Source organism: Phascolarctos cinereus, unplaced genomic scaffold, assembly GCF_003287225.1.
Source record: "Phascolarctos cinereus isolate Bilbo 61053 unplaced genomic scaffold, phaCin_HiC Scaffold_9;HRSCAF=440, whole genome shotgun sequence".
NCBI lineage: Eukaryota > Metazoa > Chordata > Mammalia > Diprotodontia > Phascolarctidae > Phascolarctos > Phascolarctos cinereus.
In genome coordinates, this window is record NW_027556402.1 from 155,541,163 (window position 1) to 155,565,951 (window position 24,789).

General features: G+C 39.8%; 1 protein-coding gene across 4 annotated transcripts in view; it reads right to left on the reverse strand.

The window, feature by feature from the left end:
• Positions 1 to 24,789, reverse strand: part of LIMCH1 (LIM and calponin homology domains 1) — a 365,498-nt gene that overhangs the window by 212,144 nt on the left and 128,565 nt on the right. For 3 of the 4 annotated variants that reach the window (XM_078148667.1, XM_020990988.2, XM_020990997.2), the window contains exon 2: positions 8,450 to 8,520. The exons of the other annotated variant lie outside the window; for it this stretch is intronic. In XM_078148667.1, coding sequence (XP_078004793.1) covers positions 8,450 to 8,520 — 71 coding nt within the window. The remainder of the gene's footprint in view (positions 1 to 8,449; positions 8,521 to 24,789) is intronic. 4 annotated transcript variants of the gene reach the window in all.

The window sequence follows — 24,789 nt, forward strand, 5'->3', positions numbered from 1 at the left end:
AAAATAAAACAAAGAAAGAGGAAAAGAATTCATGTGCATGAAAACATTTATAGTAGCTCTTTATGTAGTACTAAAAAAGAAACTGAGGAGGTCTGCATTTATCAGGGAATGAGGCTAAATAAATTGCAGTAAGTCACTGTTCCATAAGAAATGATGAAACAGACATTTTCTGAGGAGACTGGGAAGACCTCTATGATCTGATGCAGAGTGAAGCGAACAGAACTAAGAAAACAATGTATACTACAATAAAATGAGAGAGCGAAACAGGCCTTTAGAACTGATTCATGCAATGACAAACCATGTGTCCGGGACTGACAATGAATCACATCTCCCACCTCTGACAGAGAGATGATGGACCTAAAATCGTGAATGAAGCACGCATAGTTGGTCATGGCCAATGTGGACACTGGTTTCACTGTGCTACCTCTAACGATCGTGAGGGTTTGGGGTTTTTGTTTTGAATAATACTGTTCTACTGAAGAAGCAGCAGTGGGAAGAGAATAAATACTTGTAAAAAATTTTAAAACTTAAAACCTGTGCTATGGTAATGTAATTGAATGTTAAGGTACAATAAAAGTTGATAAATATGAGGAATTCCTAGAAACATGGGAAGACTTTTTATGAACAAACCTAGAATGGGATAATCAGAACCAAGAAAGTAATATACAGAATGGCCAAAATGATACAAACAAAAATATTGTTAAGAGGAAGACAAACTGAGTAAGTAAAAAACCAATGAGAACAGACAATGAAACACAGTCCCTCTCCTCACAGCAGACATAGGGAAGTACTAGGTTTCTTAAATACAAAACTACGCCTATGAAATCCAACTTTCCCATTCTATAGATAACTACACTGAGGACCAGTGTAATGAAATGACTTGATCAACATCTCACAAGGAGCAGCAAGATTCAAACCCAGGTCTTCTGACTCAAATTCTCATATTCTGTCCTCTGTCCAAATAGCTCATAGAAACCCAGCTCTAACAATATGTATGGACTTATCCAGCCTATGCTTCTAGCTTTATCTCTTGCCACTATCCTTCACTTACTCCATAGTCCAGCAAATCTAGGCTATTTTCCACCATTATACCTGCAAATAATACATTTTCCCACCTCTAAGGGTTTTCTGGCCTCATAAAGCTGTCAATCTAATATAGGCCATAAGATTTTCCATATGTGTTTACCTTACTAGTCTGCTATTGGACTCCTACAGGACATGCATGTAAGCTTGCTCACTCAAAATGGATACTGAATTCCCTAAGCTCTTAAACTGTAAGGCTTGGAAAATCAGGATAATTCATACATTCAAATAACTGCAATGGTAAGTTTTTTGTGTTTGTTTTAAAATCAAGTGCAAAAGTGGCAGGAGAAAGGTACAAAGAGCCATGAGAATTAAGAGGAAAAAATAAAGAGGAAATCAAATTGTAGAATCTGACTTAACAAGAGCCTGAAACATGGAACCAAAGAACCTTAAGTCCTAATTTCAGTGACTTTGTAAAATTTTATAGCTTTAATTTTGAATCCTCCATTTTCTTACCCTCACCCCCCCACCCTACCCAATGCCCAGACTAGAAATGCAGCAGCCACTAATGCTGATCCCTATCAGGCACACCTCATTTTACTGTGCTTTGAAATTGTACTTTACAGATATTGCATTTTTTACAAATTGAAGGTTTGTGGCAAGCCTGTGTTGCGCCACATCTATCAGCATCATTTTTCTAACAGCACGTGCTCACATTGTGTCTCTGTGTCACATTTTAGTAATTTTCACAATATTTCACTTTTTCATCATTATTATATCTGTTATTATGATCTGTGATCAGTGATCTTTGATGTTAACTATTGTAATTGTTTTGGGACTACAAACTCCCCACACCTGCCACCCCCATCTCTTTTTCTCTCTTTGGGCCTCCCTATTCCCTGAGACAATATTGAACTTAAGCCAATTAATAACTCTAGATGGCCTCTACATGTTCAAGAGAGAGGAAGAGTCAATTATTGTGGCAAGCTTCATTATTGTCTTATTTTAAGCAGTTGCCACAGCCACCCCAACCTTCAGCAATCACCACCCTGATCAAGCAGCAGCCACCAACACTGAGGCAAGACTCTCATCCAGCAAAAAGATTAGAAGTTGCTGAAGGCTCAGATGATGGTTAGCATTTTTTAGTAATAAAATATTTTTAAATTAAGGTATATTTATTGGGGGTTTTTTAGGCACAGTACTATTGCACATTTATACCAGAGTATCGTGTAAACATAAATTTTATATGTACTGGGAAACCAAAAAAATTATGTGACTCGCTTTCCTGCTTTATTGTGGTAGTCTGGAACTGAACCTACAATGTCTCTAAGGTATGCCTGTATTCATCAAGCTTTAATCGCTCTGTTTTTGCAATCTGGGCTTGTTCATCCCTACTTAGGTAACCATGTAGCCCTCCACTGGGGAGGGGGGAAGAGTGAATGGAGGAGCAGTCATTATATTGGTGCTAGACTTAGTAGAGATACCCAGTTGGTTTAGCTCCTGAACTCGTGAGATCCACCTCAGCCTCCCCAGCAGCAGGGACTAGAGAGAGTATGCCACATCTGATTCCTCCATTTTCATGTGTAAAAATAGGGCTACTGTCAAAGACTGAAAATATTTACAGGGATAATGAAAATGCACTTAGTAGTCCAGAGTAAAACAAAACAAAAACTACAAATATTTATCCTGTATTAATCTAATAGGAGACTGGTGTGACAAATGAAGACAGAAATCACTATTTCCAGAGAATTTCTGGGCAGGAAGAAGGCACAGGGTGAACAAAAGGATGGAAACAGGAAAGCTAAGGGCTCTTTTGTGTATTGGCAAATGGTTGAGATTACATTGGCAGGCAAGGCTGGAAAGGTAGTTTGGAGCCAAATTATGGAGGAGACCCTGAATGCCAGGCTGGATCCTCTGTGGACAGTGGAAAAATAAAGCAGGGAAAGTGTGAAAGGATATAAACTGCCACATTAGAAGTTACAATTGTGTGACAAATACAAATATAAATACAAACAGCATCCTCTCCCCTCCCTCATTTCCCCTAGGGAAAACACAGAAACACTTTTACTGTAGTAAATATTCTTCCACCCCTTATGAGCATGATCAACCTTCAATCAAATGCCACAAGAGAAAGGCAGAATCTAACAGAGACCAATGAAAACAAGTTGCAAAAGGATAAGCCCAACTTACTAAACTCACTTGTGAGGGAAAATATCAGAAGTCTACCTGGGCAGGAGAAATTAAATGAAATTAAACAAAACAAGATAGGCCTTGCTCAGAACCTGGGGTGGCTGAAGGAGAAATCATCATCGGCCTCATGTCTGTGAATGTCCTTTTATTTGATCAGAAGTATGGAGTTTTCCTGGGAGCACAGAAATGTTTTACCAAACACACAGAGCATTGGCTTCTAAACACAGCTGCAAACACCATTAGGATTGGCTCCACTAATAATAACAAGATTAGGCTTGAACAAAGAGAAAGGGTTCTCAGTTGCAATTTACATATTTGTCAACTGGGGGTTTTAAGCATTCCTTATCATCAGTTGCCAACCAAATCCCTACTTTCCAAGTTAAAAAGAAGCACCAAACAATTTCAAATGAGGAAAGCAGCTGTTCTTAAATACCATCCCTAAACACTACTGATTTTATTCTCAATTGAGATCACAGATTGAAAAAGATGGTATCTTTGAGGTCATCAAATGCAAATCCTTCATTTTACCAGTGAGGAAACTGAGACCCATAGAAATGTAAGTTACTTTTTTCCTAGAGTGACACAGCTAGTAACTGTCTGAAGGGAAATTTAAACCCAAGTCTTCTTCACTTGAAATCTAGCCCTCCATCCGCTACACCACACTGCCTGTCATATGGATTCTCCAATAGTTATTGCTCCTATTCTAAAATACTCCTATTGTAGACCTTTGCGGGTTGTTAGAGCTATACCACGATTGCTGCTGTTCAGTCATTTTTCGACTGTGTCTCTCTCTTCCTAACCCCATTTGGGGTTTTCTTGGCAAAGGTACTGTAGTGGTTTGCCACTTCCTTCTCCAGCTCATTTTACAGATGAGGAAACTAAATTAGCAAACAGGGTGAAGTGACTTGCCCAAGGTCACACAGCTAGGAAATGTCTGAGGTCAGGTTTGAACTCAGGAAAATGAATCTTCCTGTCTCCAGGCTATTTACTGCATCACCTAGATTCCCGTTAGCACTGTGAAGGCTCTCCCCAAAAACTTTGCTTTCTACTGCAATCACTAGAAACCTGTTTCATCCTGGGAATCAGCAGTGCTAAAGGGAGTTGAGGAGCCTATAACATAGATATACACATATGAAAATTAGGAAAAAATCTGATTCAGAATCTGCTAGCAGAAAGGGAGACAGAATACACAACCATAAGGAAAAGCAAGTACTCAAGGAGGAAGGACCACAGCATTTCAAAAGCCTCTTGTTTTGTCATTAATAAGAATGTGTGTGTGTGTGTGTGTGTGTGTGTGTGTGTGTATCTACATGTTGCTAACCCCAACAGAATGTAAGCCCTTTGAGGGCAAGGACTGCATTATTTTTCTCTTACATCCCCATTGTCTAAAGATGTGCTTGTCATGCAAGAGGCACTTAGGAATTAGTTTTATGAAATGCCTATTGATTGAGAGCATGACCTATAAAATGAGCTTCAAATTAAACTTAATGGGTAGAAGAGAAACAGTCAGGATCCAAAAGGGTATAAAGTAGTGAGGAGGTATAGAGAAAAGAGGGCTAGTAAGAGCCAAACATAAAATCATACAGAGTTCAAAAAGGCCTTAGAAGCCACCCAGCCCTGAGGTGTCAACACGCAACCCACAATACCCAAACTAGATTAAAATGCCATTGAGAGATATTTAATAAAATAAATAAAAATTCAATAAAACATAAATACTGTTAGTATGTGGTTTTAGAAGTTAATGAGGCCCAGAAGGCAATCCCCCTCATTACAAAGATGATGAAACTGAATTAAGTGACTCACTCAAGGATATGCAGCTGAAAAGTAATAGAGCAAGGATTCAACTCATCTGATCTGATTCTAAATCCCTCTCTATTAAATCATACTGCTTTTCAACTAGTGAATGCTTATCTGTGTGGGAAGGGAAGAAAGAAGGAATCTGTTTGGGTTGGACTAGGGTCCCTCCCAACTCATATTCTTTGATTTTGTATCTGATAGAGAAGAGACAAAGAATGAACAGTATGTTGAGACCTTTAAAGGTATGGATGATGAGAATGGAAGAAATGAAGGTCAGACACTGAAATGTGAGAAACACTGTTATACTGACAGAATTTGAGAAAGAGGAATTTTCTCCCTGGAAATCAAATCAGCTGATCTTGAATGAAATAAGAGATGATTTAAGAAAAAGAAACTGCAGCAAGTAAATTAAGAAACAAATTAAGTCCAGATGAGGATTTTGCCCTGAAATGAAGAATTCAAAAGCTCTTATCAGAAGAGAGAGTTATTACAAGTGTGGGGAAATCACTCAACCTTTTAAAAAGAAACATGTTCTTTTTTAAATGTATTGTGAAGGTACTTTTGCTAGGCTAGGAGCCATCATCATCTAACTCCAAGACCCTTTTTACTGAGAGCCACCTATGTCAGATATCAAGCTGAAAAAAGTTGTAGGCAATACCTCACAATATTTATGTTTTAAAACTCTCAGCATATCATAAAGCAACTAGTTGGTTCATCCAAGATTCTACTGGCAAGTCACAGTGTTGGGCACCACAGAAATTACAAAGATGTAGAGGACAAAGAGGGAACTAGAAGGGGGAGAGAAGCCATTTACAGAACTTAGTATCATGCAATGCAGTGAGTGTCTCCAAAAGGACACCAAGCTTTGGGTATTCTATCAGAATCCACTTGTGATGTCATCCCCCATCACTGATTCAGCTGTCGCCTTCTTGCACATGATTCTCAACTCTACATCTCCAGTCCTGATCCATCTCACAAGTTTCTCGTTCCCAATAGCCCTTGAGATAGTTCCGCCTGGATAGTCTACCACTTCAAGTTCACCTCGTCTTAGCAAAGTGCCTGACATATAATAGGTGCTTAATAAGTGTTTGACTGACTTATTGACGGACTGAACGTCTAAAACTTAACTTCTTGGCTCCTGACTGAACCACTTGACTTTGGGGCTAGAACTTTCTTTCTGTCTCTGTATGTAAGAGGTAGAAGCCAGAGTCCTCAGAAAGGACCCTTTGCCTGCTCTGGGCTTGCCCTCAGACTCTAGGGCTCAGGGGCCTGAGCATTCAGGTGCCAGGTCGGGTAACTCAGTTCACACCACCTCTGATGTCTTCGTACAGGTACCACTATTTCACTGGCGGCATTATCTGTCCGCTAGAGGTCCTTGGTGGTGGAAATAAAGCTGCCAAGACCAAGACTCCACAAAACATGGTACACTCAACTCTGCCCCACAACAGTTTGAAACCTTAATAGCATTTCCCTGTGGTTTCTTCCCTTCTTCACTGGTCCCAGCTGCAGGTTGGGCTCCTTGCAATGTGCTTGTTATTGACAAAGGATGCCAAATGCCAAAGTATCACTTCACACAGAAAAGAAAGGTGCTGCTAATGAGAATTCCTATCTCTAGGCAGGCTCCCATCCTGATGCTGCTGCTCGTTTTTTTCTTTGACCTTTGACCAATCACTTAAAATCTCCAGGCTTCAGTTTCTTCATCTGCAAAAGGGAGGTTTGGACTAGGTGATCACTAAGGTTCCTTCCAGTTGTAAGTCCTTCATCTTCAACCCATTCCCTTTATTTAGCATGAGGGAAGAGAAAGAGGATTCCCAGTGAGAAGATGGATAAATACTAAAAAGACAAAAGGTCAAAAGTTTGAATGTCTTTCTGGACTAACATGGTACATAAGAGAAAGAAGTCCAAATATGTGTCTCAAAAAAGTAACAGATTTGATAATTCTCGGACTCTAGGGAAGAAGAAAGAATTTCCAAGTATCTTAATTTGGCCTGCAATTTGAGAAAGCTGCCTGTCTCTCAAAGAAGCCAAGAGACGGGGTTTCAAAAAAACTTGTGGTGAAGTTGTAGAGGAAGAGAGAGTTTAGGAATAAACGTGAAGGATTTTGCATCAAGCTTTTGAGTTGGAAATAACAGTGCATGATAGGACTCAACTCAACTTTATTATAGATCTACTTAGGATTTCTAGTTATGTGAGCATCTGAACATCTCTAAAATAAGGTGTCTACTTGGTGACCTGAGACTGTAAATTAACAGAAGGCAAGACATGCATGTGGGTAAATCTGCTGAAGAGGACAGGGCTATATACAGAAGCAGGCTTTGTCAATAACAAGCACATTGCAAGGAACCCAACCTGCAGCTGGGACCAATGAAGAAGGAGCAAAACCACAGAGAAATGCTATTAATGTTTCAAACTGTTGTGGCACTGAGTTGCACATAACATGTTTTGTTAAGATGTAGATTTTTAAAAGTTGTTTCAAAGACAAAACTATGAATTTCAATTTGGCTTGTTTTTTTTGGTTTTATTTTGTTTCTTAAAAGGAAAAAAAAGATTTTAAAAAACCATTATCAGAATCCAAATCGTAGTAACTATTAAATCCAATCCTTGAAAACTTCAGATGAAGTTCATGTCCTCCCTCCTAAAATTTTTACAGCTGCTGCTTATTTCATTACTAGTTTAAAAATAGGATTCTGTTTTATTAAGGAAAAAAAAAAACTTACTACAGCATTCCAAGATACAGCACACATGATCAGTGAAAGAGAGGGAGACAAAGAGAATAACTCTGAAATTAGTATTCATATTTGAATCATAATCACTAAAAATGATTCATTGCATTGATCAAGGAGTGGACCACTAAATGGAGGAGAAGAGAAGAGGAAAACAGAGGCAGATAGATGGGAGAAAAGAAAGGAGAAAGAGTGGAAGAGAAAAGAATGATGGGAGAGGAGATGAGAGGAAAGAGAGGAGAAGGAAAAAAGACGAAGGAACAGAGGAGAAAGGCAGTTGAGAAATGAGAAGAGGAGACAGAAAAGAGGAAGGCAGAGAAGAGAGGAAATGAACAGAGAAAAGATGAGGGAAAGGAGAGAGGAAGGAGATAAAGTAAATTCTGTTTTCATGTGGTATATTATCTGAGGAAGAAAGACAGAGCACTTGGATTAGAGACAGGAAGGCCTTGATTCAAATCTCCGCCTAGACACTTATCAATTGTTGTGTGACCCTGGACAAATCACTTAAATTCTCATGCCTTCTTACATTAACTGACAGGAAGAAAGCTTCAGCCCAGACCTTTACAACAAGTATGACACCACAGTTATAGCTTGACAAAGCACACAGGGTATCAATGAGACCAAAACAAAGGGTAATTTCAAAGTGTTACAGACAACATGAATGTGACTCTTTTTTTCCCTTTTAATGGCAACAATTAAAATGAATCTTCACTTACTCGCAAAGCAGGATGCCATTTTCTAGTCCTGCTCGAAAATCTCTGTCACCAAAACTTCGGCCAGTTACTTGCTGGGAAAGAAAAAGAAAAAGGTATTAACGTTTCTCTCTAATCAGGAAATTCAATATTTTTCCTGTAATTCAATAGCCCAGGAAATTATTAGCGACATTCCAGGAATGGGAAAAATGTATTATGCCTCTGTTTTCTCCCTCAATCATGTAGTCTTGCCTGAATCAATTAAATCTAAATTTAGACAGTTTTTTATACTTCTTATTGTCCATCTACTATTGATAAAGATTTAAAATCATAGCTCTAGAGCTGAAAAGGACCTGAAACGGGATTTAACATAACCTCTACATTTTATACAGGAGGAAACTGAGGTCCAGAAGAATTAAGTGACTTGTTCATTCTTGAACAGGTAATAAAACATTAGAGGGAAGATTTAAACACAAATCCCTTTTACTCCAGTTAGTTAGAAATTTAGAAAGACCTAGCTAGAAAGTTTCCAGCTAGAAAAAACTAGTGTGGTTTCTCTTGACTCCTGTCTGATGTGGACTTCTGCTTTTGTGGATTGGTTAATTTCAGCCTCCAGCATAGTCTGTTTCATTCAAACCTCATTATACCCAATTCATTCATTCAAAAATATTTACTATGCGCCTACTAGGTAACTAGCTATTATTTATATGGAGTTTTAAGGTTTGCAAAGTACTTTTTACTATTCTTTGATCTTTACAATAACCCTAGAGGTGGATACTATTATTACCCTCATTTTGCATATGTGGAAATTTAGTTTGTGGAAGAACTAAGTGATTTGCCCAGGGTCATACAACTAAGTGTCTTGACTGGGATCTGAAGCCGGGTTTTCTTGTTTCTAAGGCTAGGGCAATGCCACATTGCCTTTCAATATATAAAACACCTGACTAGACGCTCTGTGTGTGTGTGTGTGTGTGTTTGTTGAGAGTCTGGGATGAAATATTATAAGAATAAACTGAAAATCTAGTTATCATCTCCTCTGAACAAGCTGTTCATTCTGTGTTTTTCTCTTGATTACCAAAATAAGTGGCCATGCAGGTGATCCCTACAAGGAAAGAAGTCACTTCAGTGGCATGCTGCATTGAATCTCCAGTTTATATCTACTCAAACTCTTAATTTTTTTATATCATACTATTGCCCTTAATTTGTCTTATCTCCCCATCTATACTATCAGCACTTTGAGTGCAAGGCCTGTGTTAAATTCAAGCAAAAATCTCCTTAGCTTTCTAGCAGATGCTGATTTCTTGTCTTTAATGACAAAAAATCAGAGGTTTGAGTGGTGCCACATATTTTAAGGCTCAAATTAAAACACTTTTGCTGCTGGTCAGGAATTGTCTCAAACTCCACTGGTCAGGAATGACCTCAAGTGCAAGGATCAATTACGAAACCTTTGAAGTAAGAGGTGGCCCCTTGCAGGAAAGGGGAAATGCTTTCATGTGCCTGGAGAAGGTCATCTGTCAGCACTCTCTTTTAGCAGATTAGCTGTTAGGAAGTTTATCTGTATTCTCAGGGAGAGCTCTATCAGTTTCATTTGAGGGTGATTATTTCTCAGAGTTATGTCAGTTTAGATGACATGATCCTGACTCATTGAAACAAATGAACTGTTCGAGCCTTTTTGTTTTTCCTTTTTTTAAGATGACTCTAGTAAGGAAAACCACATTGTAACCCAGTCACTAACATAACTTCAAGGCAATGTCTTTTATTAAGTGTTTATAATATAACACATTGTATAATATGACTATAAATGTTAATTAACTGGCTACCTTCACTATTATGTCAGAGCTGGGAAGGTTAGAATTAGTGCCAAGAATTAGCTACTCACACTTCAAGGATGATTACGTATGTAAATTTTAGTTTAGAAATATGCTAATTTACCTTCCAGAATCCATACAAAGCAATATTCTCTCTAACAAACTATAGTTCAATAATAAACTGCAGATACAAAAATTGTTTAAAATGAAAATAAAATGGAAACAAATCATCCAATGAAAGTAACAGCTTAATTGAAAGGCTGTATGTAAATCAGTTATTCAGAATAGTTATTTCGCTGTATAGATCACTAGAAAGAGTATAGGATTTGGAGTGAGAGGGTCTGGGTTCAAATCCTGACTCTGAGAGGTACTACTTGCATAATCTTGGGTACATCACTTAATTTCTCTAGGCCTCCCCTCCCTCTCCTAGCAGGGGGTGGGAGTAAAAGACTTTAAAAAAATAATATAATTTTGTTTTTATAATGTTCCCCTTCTATCCCTTACCTCCTTTCCCATTCCCAGACAGCCAGCCTTTATGAAAATCACTGTGGAAAACGGAGGAAGTTGTTTGAGTTCATAGGAATATAGATTTACAGACAGATGGCCCTGGGAGAGGTCATCACTGAGGTCCCTTCATTTGAAAAATTAAGTCCACAGAGGTGACTTCCTCAAGGTCACAGAGCTAGCTACTAAATAGCTCGGCCAATATTTAAACCTGGGCTCCTCTGACTCCAAATCTCTACCTCTCTGGAACTCAATTTTCTCATCTATTAACTAAGGGACTGAACTATGATCCAATAATCTCATTCTATAATTTTTTTTTTCCAGAAAAACAACATTATACATGGTAGGTTCCCAGGATCACAGATGTACCACTGGAAGGATAGCTAGAGGTCATCTATTCCAAACCTGTCACATTACTAGGAAACTAAGGTTTGGAAAAGTTAAAAGACTCGCCCAAGGTCCAGTGGGAGAGCCAGGATTTGAACCCAGATCCTCTGGCTTCAAATCTGGTTCCCTTTACTAGTGTAATCCACAAAATCCCATTTAACCCATACGCCTTCCAAAGCATAGAACTTAAATGCCCATGCAAGTTATCAAGAGCACATCTTTTTCCCAGCCCACTCTGCTTCAGGAGGATTGGGGATTCCCTCTCCCTATAAGCCTGGCATTGTAAGTAAGAATTCACTGTTGTTGGCTTGAGCCTGAAATTTCATTAGAGCAGAGAATGACAGAGACAGAGGGACCTGGAGGTACAGTGAGGAGTGGGAAGGGAGCTAAAGAGTGATGGACAGCTATAGAAACTCTCAGCCTTTCCTGGCCTTTTTTAAAAGCAAGCTCTATCTCCTTAACAGATGAGTTCTCCATGGTATCACTAATCCACTCCCTCTTCTGAAAGACCCCAAATCTGCCTAGAAACCTCTATTCCTCATGCAGTTTTGAGAACTGGAACCTCTCTGCTTCTGATATCTGAGGTAGGAAACCTCTTCCTGGCCCTCTACCTCATCAACTATTTATCAGGTACCTACTAAGGTGCCAGGCACTATGCTAGGTATAAAGAATGAAACAACCTCTCCTATTGAGGAGCTTAGACTCTAACAAAAGCCTATTATGTGAGGCAACCCAGGGATGTCGACACTCAGCTGGGAGGAGTGGTCAAAGCCTGATGGAAGCCTCTCAATCCTCTTCCTGCCATGGCCTGAAGATAATCCCACTTCCGCCCAGGATTCCACTGCTAGCTGAGTCACGGATGGACTGGCATCTTTACTTCAGTCGGGACTGGAATCCACATGTACCTTTGGTCCTTTTCTCCCACCCTCCACCATCAACCCCCATTATATGGCTGGGTACCTCAAAATTAAGCCACAAGGTTTCCCCAAACTGATTCTGACTAACCCAGGGTCTCATAGCTATTCAGTAACTGAGCCAGAATGTAAACTCATCTTGTTTCCAAGCCCAGCACTGGCTACTTTTAGAAGTCTCAAAAAAAAGTCAAAGTCTCCAAAAACAGTTGCAAAGGATTGGCACATCAGCTTTGAGGGGTATGCACGGAGGGATGGTGACAGCAATAATTTTGCTTGAGGTGGACTCTTTGCCCAGGAGTGGCCTTGTACCAGGTGAGAAGTAGAGATGATATGTGATGGAATGTAAGTCAGCTAAGCAACAGCATGCCTAATAGAAAAAAAGAGGAGGGCAATAAAATCCCAAGGAGCAGCAGAAGTGAGAGAAGAAAAGTTGTTCTGATCATGGATCATCATACCCACCTGAGCAACTATTTTAATGTGACCAGTTTATATGATAACGTGTATACGTTAAGTCGGAAAATCACAGTACTTGATTTTACTAGTAGACCCCATAGCACAATGGAAACAAGTGTTTCAAATGCTTTTTTTAAAAAAAGTGAAGGTTTGGCACTAAATTTGTCAGGCATACATATTTTACCTCTAAGATAAGAGAACACATACTTGGAGGAATACAGATTCCTCGAAATGTAGCATAAATGTTTAAAATTAAAGAGTCTACATTGAGATTACAGAATTTTTGTAGTGGAAAAGGTTATATTTAGGTGTGTTCCATACATTTTACCAGAATGATACAAATCAGTGTAATTTTGTATGTAAATTGTAATACACATAAAAGTACAAATTTTCTTATTTCTTGCAAGTCAGGATATGTTGCCATTTCTTATGCATCACTGGCAAACCCACTGATCATCTATCTCCAACTCCCTTGATCCCCAGAGAGACTTGTGCAGTCTTCCTCCTTCTGTCCCTTGAGCTCACAGTACTTCCCTCAACTATTTGTCCCCCACCTTTGTTCACAGCTGTTGACCAACACTATCTGGTATCAGCTGACCCCACACACACCCCGTCTTGCTCAATAAATTCTATCAACATCTATCCTATCACCATTTCCAAAAGTCTTGGATGTAGTGGAAGTCCATCCTCTTTTCTAGAGCTAATCTTTCCATCTGCAATATGGCCACCCAAGGGATCTTGTTTCTACACATTGTCTTCCTCTACCATACCTTCAAACTCTCCATTTTCTTTGGTTCCTTTCCTTCTGATTTCAAACACTGAAAAATTCCCCATTTTTTAAAAAGCAAAGCTTGACTGATAACTCCACTTCATTCAGTTGCCATCCTGTTTTCCTCCTTCTCACAGCCTCATTCTACAGACATATTCATCACACCCATGGGTATTGTGTTCTTAAATCCCCCTGCTCACTTCTGCTCTCCTTGGCTAAGACTGTTCTAAGATAACCCATGACCTCCTTCTGGCTCTTGTTCTTATCCCTGTCACCTAATTCCTAGTGTCCTTGAACATGGATCACAGTTCAGATCTGTCTGGAAGAGATTTTAGTCTTCTCGTCTTCCTCTACACTTCATTGAGAAAGTCAATCCACAGCTACACCTTCAACAATCACCTCTATACTGATTATTCCCAAAGCTATGCCTCCAGCCTTGCCATCATACCTGACCTAGAGTCCCCACATTTCCAGCTGGTTCTAGGACATTTCCCCTTAGATGTGCCACAGTCCCCTCAAACTCATTCCCTAAAATGTACAATTTCCTTTTTTTCTATACAGGTCATAGAATCATAATTCTATATTGGGAACCCTCCTCATTTTATTGATAAAAAAAAAATGAGGCCAAGAGAGATTAAGCGACTTGCTCAGTGCCACAAAGCTAATGAATAGGATTCAAATCCAGATCTTCCTGACCCCAATCCATCCTTGCCTTTTGATGGTACATGTGATAAAACAGAATTAAAACCATCTAAACTGCCTCCCCCCACCCCATCCACCAGTATCAGTCAAACAAAAAGACTCCTGGGTAGGAAAAGCATATTACAAATGTACTGCTATCATTATATCTAGGTGTGTTCCATGCATTTTACAAGAATGACATAAATCAGCATAACTTTGTATGTAAATGGTAATACACATAAAAATACAAATTTTCTTATTTCTGTCATTGACCTCCTTACCCTTCGGGTGTTTGTTGTTTTTTGTCCTTTGTTCCAGAAGAGGGCCAATGACATTAGGAGGGTGCTGTCTTGCCTTGGAAGTGAACTGGATTTAAGTGAGGCAGGGCTGTGCAAAGTCATATCAGCCTCACAATCTTCCCAAGAGTCACCAGAGTCCGGCGGCAAGACATAAGTCAGGCTGACCTAAGACAGCCCAGATGCAGTAGGAGGTGTTGGCCTTTTTAAGCTAAGGTCTTTCCCAGGTCCCAGTTTGTCTGAGGCAACACCCATTTAGTGATTAAAGGCCAGGAAAGAATTGAGGCAAAAGAGCCTATATCAGATTGCATACTAGTATGTCTTGGGGAGGAAACTGAGGAGGGAGGGGGAGAAAAATTTAAAACTCGAAAGCATATGGAAGTGATTGTTGAAAACTAAAAATAAATTAATTTTTTTAGAAAATTGAGACAAAAGATGGTCTACTTTGCCGTCAACAAAACAATAAGTCTGGGAGGGGAGGACTCTCAGAGTTTCTGGCCAGAACAGAAACAATTGCTATTTATACTTACTCTGAGCCAATTCAAAGGATACAACTTACTAACTTTTCTTCTATAATTCCAAATTGTTTTCAAAAACAGATGAGCCAATGTATAGATCTGCTGGTGTATTCATATGTCTGTCTTCTGACAGCCTCATCAACACTGACTGATAACTATGTCTATGTCCCTTAGACATCTTAAACTCAATGTGTCCAAAACTAAAATCATTATCTTTCCCCAAAAAAGCTCCCCCATTCCAAGCTTCCCTATTACCAAAGGCACCATTCCTCCTGGCTTACACCCAAGGTGTAATCCTCAATCTTTCACTATCTCTCACCTCGCCTGTTCAACCAGCTGCCAAGGCCTGTCAATCTCACCTTTGCAACATCTCTTGAATATCCCCCCTTCTCTCCCTCTGACTTTCCAGTCTTCTCACTCCTTACAGCCTCTACACAAATACTTCTGAACCACTGGCTTCCTTGCTGTGCTTTGAACAGACATTCCACCTCTTGGCTCTAGGCATTTTCTCTGGCTCCTTCCCCATGCCTGGAATGCTCTCTCTCATCATCCTCTCCTTGTTTCCCTGGCTTCCTTCAAATCTGAACAAAAATCCCACCTTTTATAGGAAGACTTTTCAAACTCCTCTTAATTCTAGAGCTTTTGCTTTGTTGATTACTTCTAATTTGTCCTGTGTATAGCTTATTTGTACTTAATTGTTGGCATACCATCTCCCCTATTGGTTTCGGAGCTCCTTGAGGGCAGAGACTGTCTTTTGTCTTCTTTTTATCCTCGGCACATAGTACAGCGTTTAGCACACGGCAGGCACTTAGTAAATGATTATTTACTGGCGTACTGAGGACTGATTTTCCAGGGAGTTATTATCCTCATCTCTACTCTCATCTTCCATTCTCTCTAGTCTCTTTTTGTTCCCTCAGTGTCTGCTGCAGACACTAAAATAATTGCTCCTCATTAGGAAGGTAAGAGAGGAGGCAGGCCAGCCTCCTCAGCATCGGCAGCTCCTTTGGGTTCTTCTTGCCTTAGCTCGAAAGCCCAGAGATCTCATTCAGGAGGCTGCCACTTCCTCCGGACAGGTATATTGATCTGCTTGGTCTCCCTTCTCTCTGATCTACTCCCCTTTGGGCCTCTACTCTGATTTCAACTCTACCTCCAGATCTCACAGATGCACGGCTTGTCATCCCATACTCCTAAACAAACTTCACATTAGCTCCCCCTGGCCCTCAAGGTCGAATAACAGAATTACAGCTTACTTTGTACACAATGGCTGTTTTCCCCAAAGACTGCATACAAAAATGACTTTTGGTAAACTGAATTGCATTTTGAATCCTGATGCAGTTCTCTGTAAAGCTACTAAGGATCTTTCATTTGACAACAGTTAAATAAACAAATCTGGACTTTTTGATATGAGGGGTTGTTTTTTTTTTTTTAAAAAAAAGTTATATACACCTGGGAAAGACCTTAGCTTAAAAAGGCCAACACCTCCTCCTGCATCCGGGCTGTCTTCAGTCAGCCTGACTTATGTCTTGCCACCGGACTTTGATGACTCTTGGGAAGATAGTGAGGCTGATGACTTTGCACAGTTATATTCCACATATGGTAGAAATACTCTGCACATAATGAGTGTTTGAAGAAGATTCTTGGTTAACCCAAGAAATCTCACCCTAGTTCTGAGGTATCATGGCCTTGCTCACACCTAGTTTTGACTGAATGATCAATAACGTGTTCTTACCTAACAAAAGGTCATTAATTTTAAGTGAAGTGAGATTATCATGGAGGCCTACTCTTCCACTAGCCATAGCACCTGGTACAAAGTAGGCACTTTATAAATGATGCATTTATTAAAGTCTATCCTGCCAGACACTGTGCAAAATACTGGAGATACAAAGAAAGGCAAAAATAGCCTTTACACTCAAGGAGCTCCCAATCTCAGGAAGGACAGAGCGTACAAAGAACTACATACAAACAAGACACATACAAGATAGCATGGAGATAATCCAATACAGGCACTAACACTAAGAGGAATAGAGAAAGGCTTCTTGAAGGAGGTGGGATTTTGGCTGACACTCAAAGGCAGGGAATGATTTGGAACAGATGGATCTCTGTGATGGAAAGATCTTGGAGAACAGAGACTCCTTGACCTCCACTGGCTGCGGATCCCAATGTAAAGCCAAGAAACTAAAACCTTCCCTGCCATAAAGTCAGTCTTTGTTAGAGATCTTTTCTATTTTGGGAACACTAATTAAATCATTATTTTACAGTCTAAAAAACCCCAATTTTGTTTTTTTCCTCAAAGGATCAAGAGAAGAAAGAACCCAACTCCAGTATTTTCATTCTAAAGAATCCCAAGGAGATAATTAAAAAGTAAACCAAAAACACTCCTAGCCAGTTTATATAGACTGATAGTGTTGCTTGTCTTTCATTCAGAACGGTATAAATTCAATCAATCAATCAAGTACTTCTTAAGCACTGCTATTCATCATTTATTTTGAAGAGGACCAGTAAAGACCAATGAGATCAGGGTAATGTCTTGACTTTCCTGAGAACTGGACTTAAATGAGTCACAGCTGCACAAAGTCATCAGCCTCACTCTCTCTTCCAGAGTCTAGAGGCAAGGCAAAAGTCAGGATGACTGGTGATGGCCCAGGATGCAGTGAATGACATTGGTGTCTTCAATGTCTGACCAGTCTCTAATTGCTCCACAGTGCCTACTCCTCAGCAACTGGAACAAACTGTTCTCATCTGCCCATTCCCTCCAGGGAAGTCTTCACACACGTGAGGTAGACATCCCCCCCAACTTACCAATGGATGGCCCATCAGTTAACCTCAATCCATCTGTCAAATTGGTTTACTGGGATGTGGCTGCTGCACATGTTACATCTTCTTGGAGCAACAGGTGAGAGGTGAGTGCAAAGTGAACATCAAACATACATGAATCCCCTAGATTAACAGCAGATTGAGTATACAGGAATTCCATTCTAATAGAAGAAAGTGGGAGTAGGCATACTCTAGATCAAAAGATGCAATTAGCCTTTCGTTTTAAAATACATGATCTAACTCTGTAATTTCCTTCCCCCATTATACTGTTTATTCTCGAATAATTCTCATGTGTACATCTGTCAGACTGGTATAGGAATTTGGCCCAAAGTGTAGAGAGTCATAGGGAATAACTGATTTACAGTTTAAAATTTGTCAAATAAAATCTGCATCTGGATGATCATTATCATTGATTTTTAAAATCACACAACAAAGAAAATTAGAGAATGACTGATATAAGATTTAATATTGAAAATTGTTATAGTTTATTTTAAAGGTATGTAAAATGGGGCCTGAACTCAGGAAGACCTATGTTCAAATCTGGCTTCAGACACCAGCTGTGTGACCATGGGCAAGTCATTTAACTTCTGTTTGCCTTAATCTACTGGAGAAGGAAATGACAAACCATTCCAGAATCTTTGCCAAGAAAACCCCACAGACAGTACTGATGTGTTATGGTCCATGGGGTAACTAAGGAAAAAATAATTCACTGCTCTGCTAAATTATAATCTCCTTGAGAGAAAGAATAAAAAAATCTAATTCCTTTCCCTCTACATCTTTCATAGTGCCTTCACACACAAGTGGTGCTCAACAGAATTAATGAAGTCCAAAGGAGACACAGCTATGACTTTAAAAGTATAGGACACAAGGGTCCAACTTGTTTTGACTTTCCAAAGATACAGGTGGGACTGGCAAATGGAATTCAATCCAACAAACATTTATTGAGGGCTCCATGCTCGTGAGAGGTAGTGGGAGTAGAGAGCTGAAACACATAGCCATCATAGGCCTCAAAGAGCTTCCTCTAGTCTACTGGTAGGAAGTAATGTGTGCAAATTATAACATAAACTAGAATTAGGCGGGGTCAAAAGAAAGAAGCAAAGAGCTCCAGGAGAATTTGAAGTCAAAGAAATTATTTTCAATTGGGGGGGAAGGGAAGACTGGAGAAAAGCTTTATGGAGAAGGTAGCCCCTGAAGTGACTCTTAAGAGGGAGCTTGGAAGGTGGAGATAATGAAGGAATTCCAGGTATGAGGAACATTCTGAAGGAGCAAAAGGAAACAGGAAATTGTATGAAGAGTTTGAGACATCTATGAATAGCTAGCATTTATACAGCACCTTGAGGTTTGCAAAATGCTTTACATGTTATCCCATTTGATCCTCAGAGAGACAACATTATTTTACAGACGAGGAGAGGGCTAGTTATTAAGTAGATGAAGCAGAGTTTGAACCCAGGTCTTCCTGACTCTTAAGTCCAGCACTCTATGGATTACACTACATAGCTGCATAACAGACCAGTTTTAGATAGAACATAAGAGTAGATGGGGAAGGGGACAGGGGAGGGGGGGTTCAGTCAAGTCATATCAATAAGCATTTCTTAAGTACTTACTTTGTGCCAGGCACTGTGTTAAGTGCTAGGAATACAAATACAAGGAGAAAGAAAGTCCCTGCCCTCCAGAAAATCAGTTAGGAACCAGATTATGGAAGGCCTTAAATATTGAGAATTTTATGATTATTCTTAGAGCCATAAGTGGTCCAGTCAATAAACATTTATTATATATCAGGCACTGTGTTAAACACTGGGAATACAAAGAAAGACTCTAAACACAGTCCCTGCTCCCAAGAAGCTCACAATCTAATGAGGGAGACAACCTGGAAACAACTACGTACAAACAAGTTATATGCAGGACAGACTGGTTACAGTCAATAGAGGGAAGGCATTTTTTTTTTTTTGGCTAGGCAATCAGGGTTAAGTGACTTGCCTTGCCCGGAGTCACACAGTTAGTGAGTGTTATGTGTCTGAGGCTGGATTTGAAGTCAGGTCCTCCTGACTCCTGATAGGCTGGAGCTCTATCCACCAAATCACCTAGCTGCCCCAGAAAGTAAAGGAGACCAGGGAAGCCACTGAAGTGTTTTGAGCCAGAAAGTCACAGACTGTGCAGACCCATGCTTTAGAAAGCCTGTTTTGATGGCCTTTTGAAGAATGGATTGGAGAAAGAAGAGACAGAAACATGGTCATCAATGAAGCAGTTATTACAATAGTTCAGGTGGGGAGGGTCATAGCTGTGGAAAAGAAGAGGATGAGCCTGAGAAATCCTGTGAAGGTAGAATCCATAAAGTTTGGCAACTGCTTCTATGTCAGAGGTGAGGACTGAGACTGCATCAAAGGTGAGAGAGGTTTGGTAACTGAGTAACTGAGGTGACGGTGCAATAATGCAAATAGGAAAGTCAGGGCTTTAGGTGTAAGCTTTGAAGTGTAAGCTTTAGGAGGAAGATGATGAGTATTAAAGAGAAGAGAGGTAGTTAATATTCAATGCTGCAAAAGGTTAAGACAATGAGAAGGAAGAGAGATGAGCAAAGTCACAACAGAGAGCATCAGTGTTCTCAGTCAAGTAGGAGCTAAGGTCATTTGCTGAAGAAGGGGGTGAGAATAGACTTGGGGCTTGAAGAAAAGAGGAGAAGGTCTGAAATTGCCATTGTGAGACAAGGGTGAGTCACAGGCCAATAAAGGCAATGCTGTACAGCCATGATACCTCACTTGAGATGAGATCATATGCATTTGTAGTGGGCCCAGGATTTCATGGCATCCTTCAGCAGAGTCCAGTTGCTTGGGAATAGAGGCAGAGAAGATAGATGGTGAAAGAGACAGGGATGAGAATGAGCAAAATAGAAAGAAAGAGTGGAGAACAATCGATAGGCCTTTTTGAAGAGGTACAGTCCAAGATTTAGATTGTGAAGGGAAGTAAAAGTAAGGCCAGAACACTGGCGACAGACTGGGAAGAACAGGGAGGGATTGGGGTACTGAAGATCATTGTGACATAGAACGGAGACAGTGATGGGTGAAACAATGAGAGAGGGGGAAGCAGATCTATAATCTATGGAAAACAGGGCTTTGTCTGAGGGTCCTGAGCATAGGAAAACTTCCAGCCCAGGAGGGTGTACTTTTACCCTACAATGAGCCTTATCTTCATGCCTCAGCTCAGGCCTCTCCAACCAACACCTCCCACATTCCCCACCTTCCATTTCCATGGTGCCTCCTGCAGAGGTCACCTTCAAAGTTTGGACTACACCCTTCTCCCAGCATGACTTCACCTGTGGCCACAGTGTTTCTGTGCCAGGCCTCTTCCTCCCACATTTCTACTCCTGTAAGTACAATTTTAAAAAAATTTAAAAATAAAAAAACAAATGAAGAAAAAAAGAAAAAAACCAAGAAATTTTGAACAGAGAGTAATCTCAGAACTCAAGGTCTCAGAGAACAGGGATGGTAGTGAGGTCTAAAGTGTGACTACCCCTGTAGGTGGCTATGGCAGAGGGAGAGGTAGTAGAAGTTACAAGAAAAGAGGACGTGAAGAAAGGCCAGGGTGTTCAAAGATGTCAGTTTCAAATAGATAATAAAGCAAATATTGATGTCACAGGATGAAGGCAAAGGTTGAGAAGGAAAAGTACTATAAAGACTACAAAGGTACTGAGATCATTGCCAAAGGAGGGAAGAATGACCCAGAGATCAGAGGATGAGAGCAACGGCTACACTCATCTACTGACATGGACTTCAATAACTACGTATAAGAGGTGGCGTGAGCTTCAAAGGAAGAGGAAGCTTCAAGGTGTATTCCTGGAAGCCAGGAGAGCACTGGCTCCTTCCTCCTGGTCCATGATGATGGAATGAAGAGAGATTGAAGCAGTCAGCAAAGAGAATGGGAAGGGATGTGGTATTTTGAGTAGTGGGAGGACTGGGCAAAGGAAAACATGAACTCGGAAGAGAGGAAGGACTGGCTTGAATAAAGAAGAAAATGTAGATGGAAGCAGCAGGAAATGGGTATTTGAGTCAAACCGGTCCTAAAGTCCCAACAAAGACCTTGGTGTGATAGCACCTCCACTCATCCCTTCTCCCAGGTTGAACTTAGTGATTCAGGAGAAGAGTAGATGAAAAAAGTTTTCAGTGACTTTGGATCTCTGATCTCACACATTTTAGTAAGATCTGTGATTTTCATTTGATGATTGAATCACGGTTTGTCATTTCAATAAACATCAATTTGGTTTTGCTCACTTCATCTTTTCTACCTGCTCTCTCGGCACTGAGGGCATCTGCCACCTGCCAAAGAAATGTGACATGACTGTGGAAGAAGGGGAAAAGGAAGGAAAGGATGGTTTGAGTCCTGATTTGGAGCAACAATGACACTGGGGAAAAAGAAGAGACTCTGATAAATACACAGAGTCCTATAATACCCCATCACAATAAAGTTAAAGTTAAGAAGCACTTAACAAAATCTGTTGCAATTAGATGGTCTGACTCGATATATTTAGGCAAGAATGAGAAGTAGCCAAAAACTGTTCTGATCCACCTCCTCAGCACACAAGCGGGCAAAGTGTTTTCAAATTCAGCTTTCAAAAACAGCCACAGTTAGAAAATCACCAGGGTCTAAAAAAGCAAATAACTTTTTAGAAAACAGCTAGAATATGAGGCAAATTATTTGTCATAATGATTAGACAGACAATTTTAAAACAAACTATATTTTCACTGCGGGGGAGGGAAGGGGGCATAGTATGAGGCCATAGTATTTTTTCTTCTGTTGTTTTTACCATCAACGCCTAGGGCGTGTTAGCATTTGATTTGGTTCACAAGGGACCTCACAGCATGAAACTACCACATTTTTCAGCAAAGGAAAAACGTTTCAGAAAAAATGGATCTCCCTTTAGTAATAATATACCTCAGCTAGTTTTCTTAATCAGAGACCACAGCATGCATTCATTACTTACTGCACAGTGATTCTGGAAAAACAGATTTTTTAAGTTGTTCAAATTAAAGAACAAAAAGTCTGAATGACACAGTCATCAAGTTACATACATAAGTAGCAGGGCTGCAAAGTTTTCTTAAGGTGATTAATTTACAGTATTTCAGTCAAGAATTCAGTTCTGTGGCTGAAGTGAAGAGTTTCTCCTTAGCCTCATGTCACCAGCTCCTCAGCTTTCACTCTACAAAAGGGGGCAGGTGAGAAGTCCCTCTAACTAGTCTAGGAATGGGTTGGTATAGGAATGACCTACTATAGTGGTTCTCAGAGGGGGAGGGGTGCCCAAAATCCTCTCAAGGGTCCTCAAGGTCAAAATTATTTTCATAATGATGCTATTTGCCGATTAAAATACTCCCTTTTCCAACTACTATCTGTTTTGGGCTAGATTTTTCTTCATACATGTCAACCAAAACAATCTATCATAATAAATCACATTCAGAAGCAGACATGAAAATGCAGCTGTCTTCTATTAGGTTAAACATTAAAGAGATTTACAAAAATATGTAAAAACAATGTCACTCTTCTAGATAATTTTTTTCTTTATGAAATAGTTTCTTATTTAAAATATTACTTAAATTAACATGTAATAGGTTTATTATTATTTTAAATGAATTAATGTTTTAAATTTGTATAAGTTTGAACTTTTTTTTTTCAGGGGAGACTTAGGTCCTTTATTGGAGGAATAGGAGACCATCCAGTATAAGTTCACATAAACAAAGGCTCTTTAGGGTCCTCAATAATTTTTAAAAGTATAAAGGGGGTTCCTCAATAATTTTTGAGTATAAAGGAGTCCTGAAACCAAAAAGTTTGAGAACTCTCAGTCTATTAGACAGTCCTGGAACTTCTGTTAGGAAGGGAATCTCAGGTCTCAATTAGCTCTTCCACTAGCTAACTAAATGGTTTTGAGAAAGCCCTGACTTTCTTTAGGCCTCCTTCCTCCTCTGTGAAATAAGGAATGGAATAGATCCTTTCTAAAGTCCCTTTCAACTCTAAAATTTGATGACTTCTTGAAGCTTTTCCCCAGGATAAAAAGGTCGTTGCTGGGATGGGGGTGAGCAGGGGTGAGACTTTACCTATGTAAGTTCTACTACAGGAGTGCCATCATGCTGCTCATCCTTACCCTCAAGAGGTTTGTGAACTATGACAATTCATTTCTTTTTTCTTTTGCTTTTTTCTTTTGTTCATCTTCACCAGTTGTGAAGAAAGTCAATACAGGAACACAACAGAAAGACAGTCCTCTTTAGCTTATATCAGTCATCGTAGTCTGAAGGAGTTCACAGTCTAACGTGAGACACAACAATATGTAAACAACTTCATATAAACAAGCTATTTACCGGATAAATTGAGGATAGTCTCTGAGCGAAGGCACCAAGATTGAGGATGACTAGGAAAGCTTTCTTGCAGAAAGTGAGACATTAGGCAGGACCTGAAGAAAGCCAGGGAAGCCAGGAGGTGGAGATGAGGCAGGACACAGATCCAGGCACAGTAAGTACATGAAAATATATATTAAATATAAGTGTATTTTGAGGCAACTTGATTAAATAATTACATGGCTGTTTCTATTTGGGCAATATAAACTAGTCCAACCCAGGAGTTGCCAGTGACAATAATCTTAAATTCAAATCTATGAAGTAACACATTGTAGGCATCCAGGTTTACAAGACCCTTTGCATACAATGAGTCTGACAACACTGTGAAACAGGTATTTTAGTTATTTTACCAGTGATGAAAATGAGGCTCAGAGAGGTTAAGTGACATGCCCATGGCCACACAGCTATTAGGTGTCAGGAGGCAAGATTTAAATCCAATTTCCTTGATTCCAAGCTCAGCTTTCTTTCCATTTTGCCACAATACTGGAAATGGCTGCTATATAAGGAGGTGGGCGAGTAAATAAAAGATGTCTATTATTTAAGAACATAAGTCATTTCTGCTACCAAACATTTCCCTGTTTGCCTCCCACTGTTTTCCTAAATCTAATAAATGTTTTATTAAGGCAGGGAATCTGTTATTTTGGCTCAGCACTGATGAAGCAGGTGATCATCCCCTTTGATTGAACCACCATTTATCACAATGGCTCCACATTTTACACAGAACACAGAAGTATGGTGGGCCCAGAAGGCAAGTACCTTGCCAATGCCAGATGATGCAGCAGCAGGCCTAGGCTTTAAAGGGAGAGACAATTTCCCAGGCTCATCTGTCCTGGATGCCAAACTCAA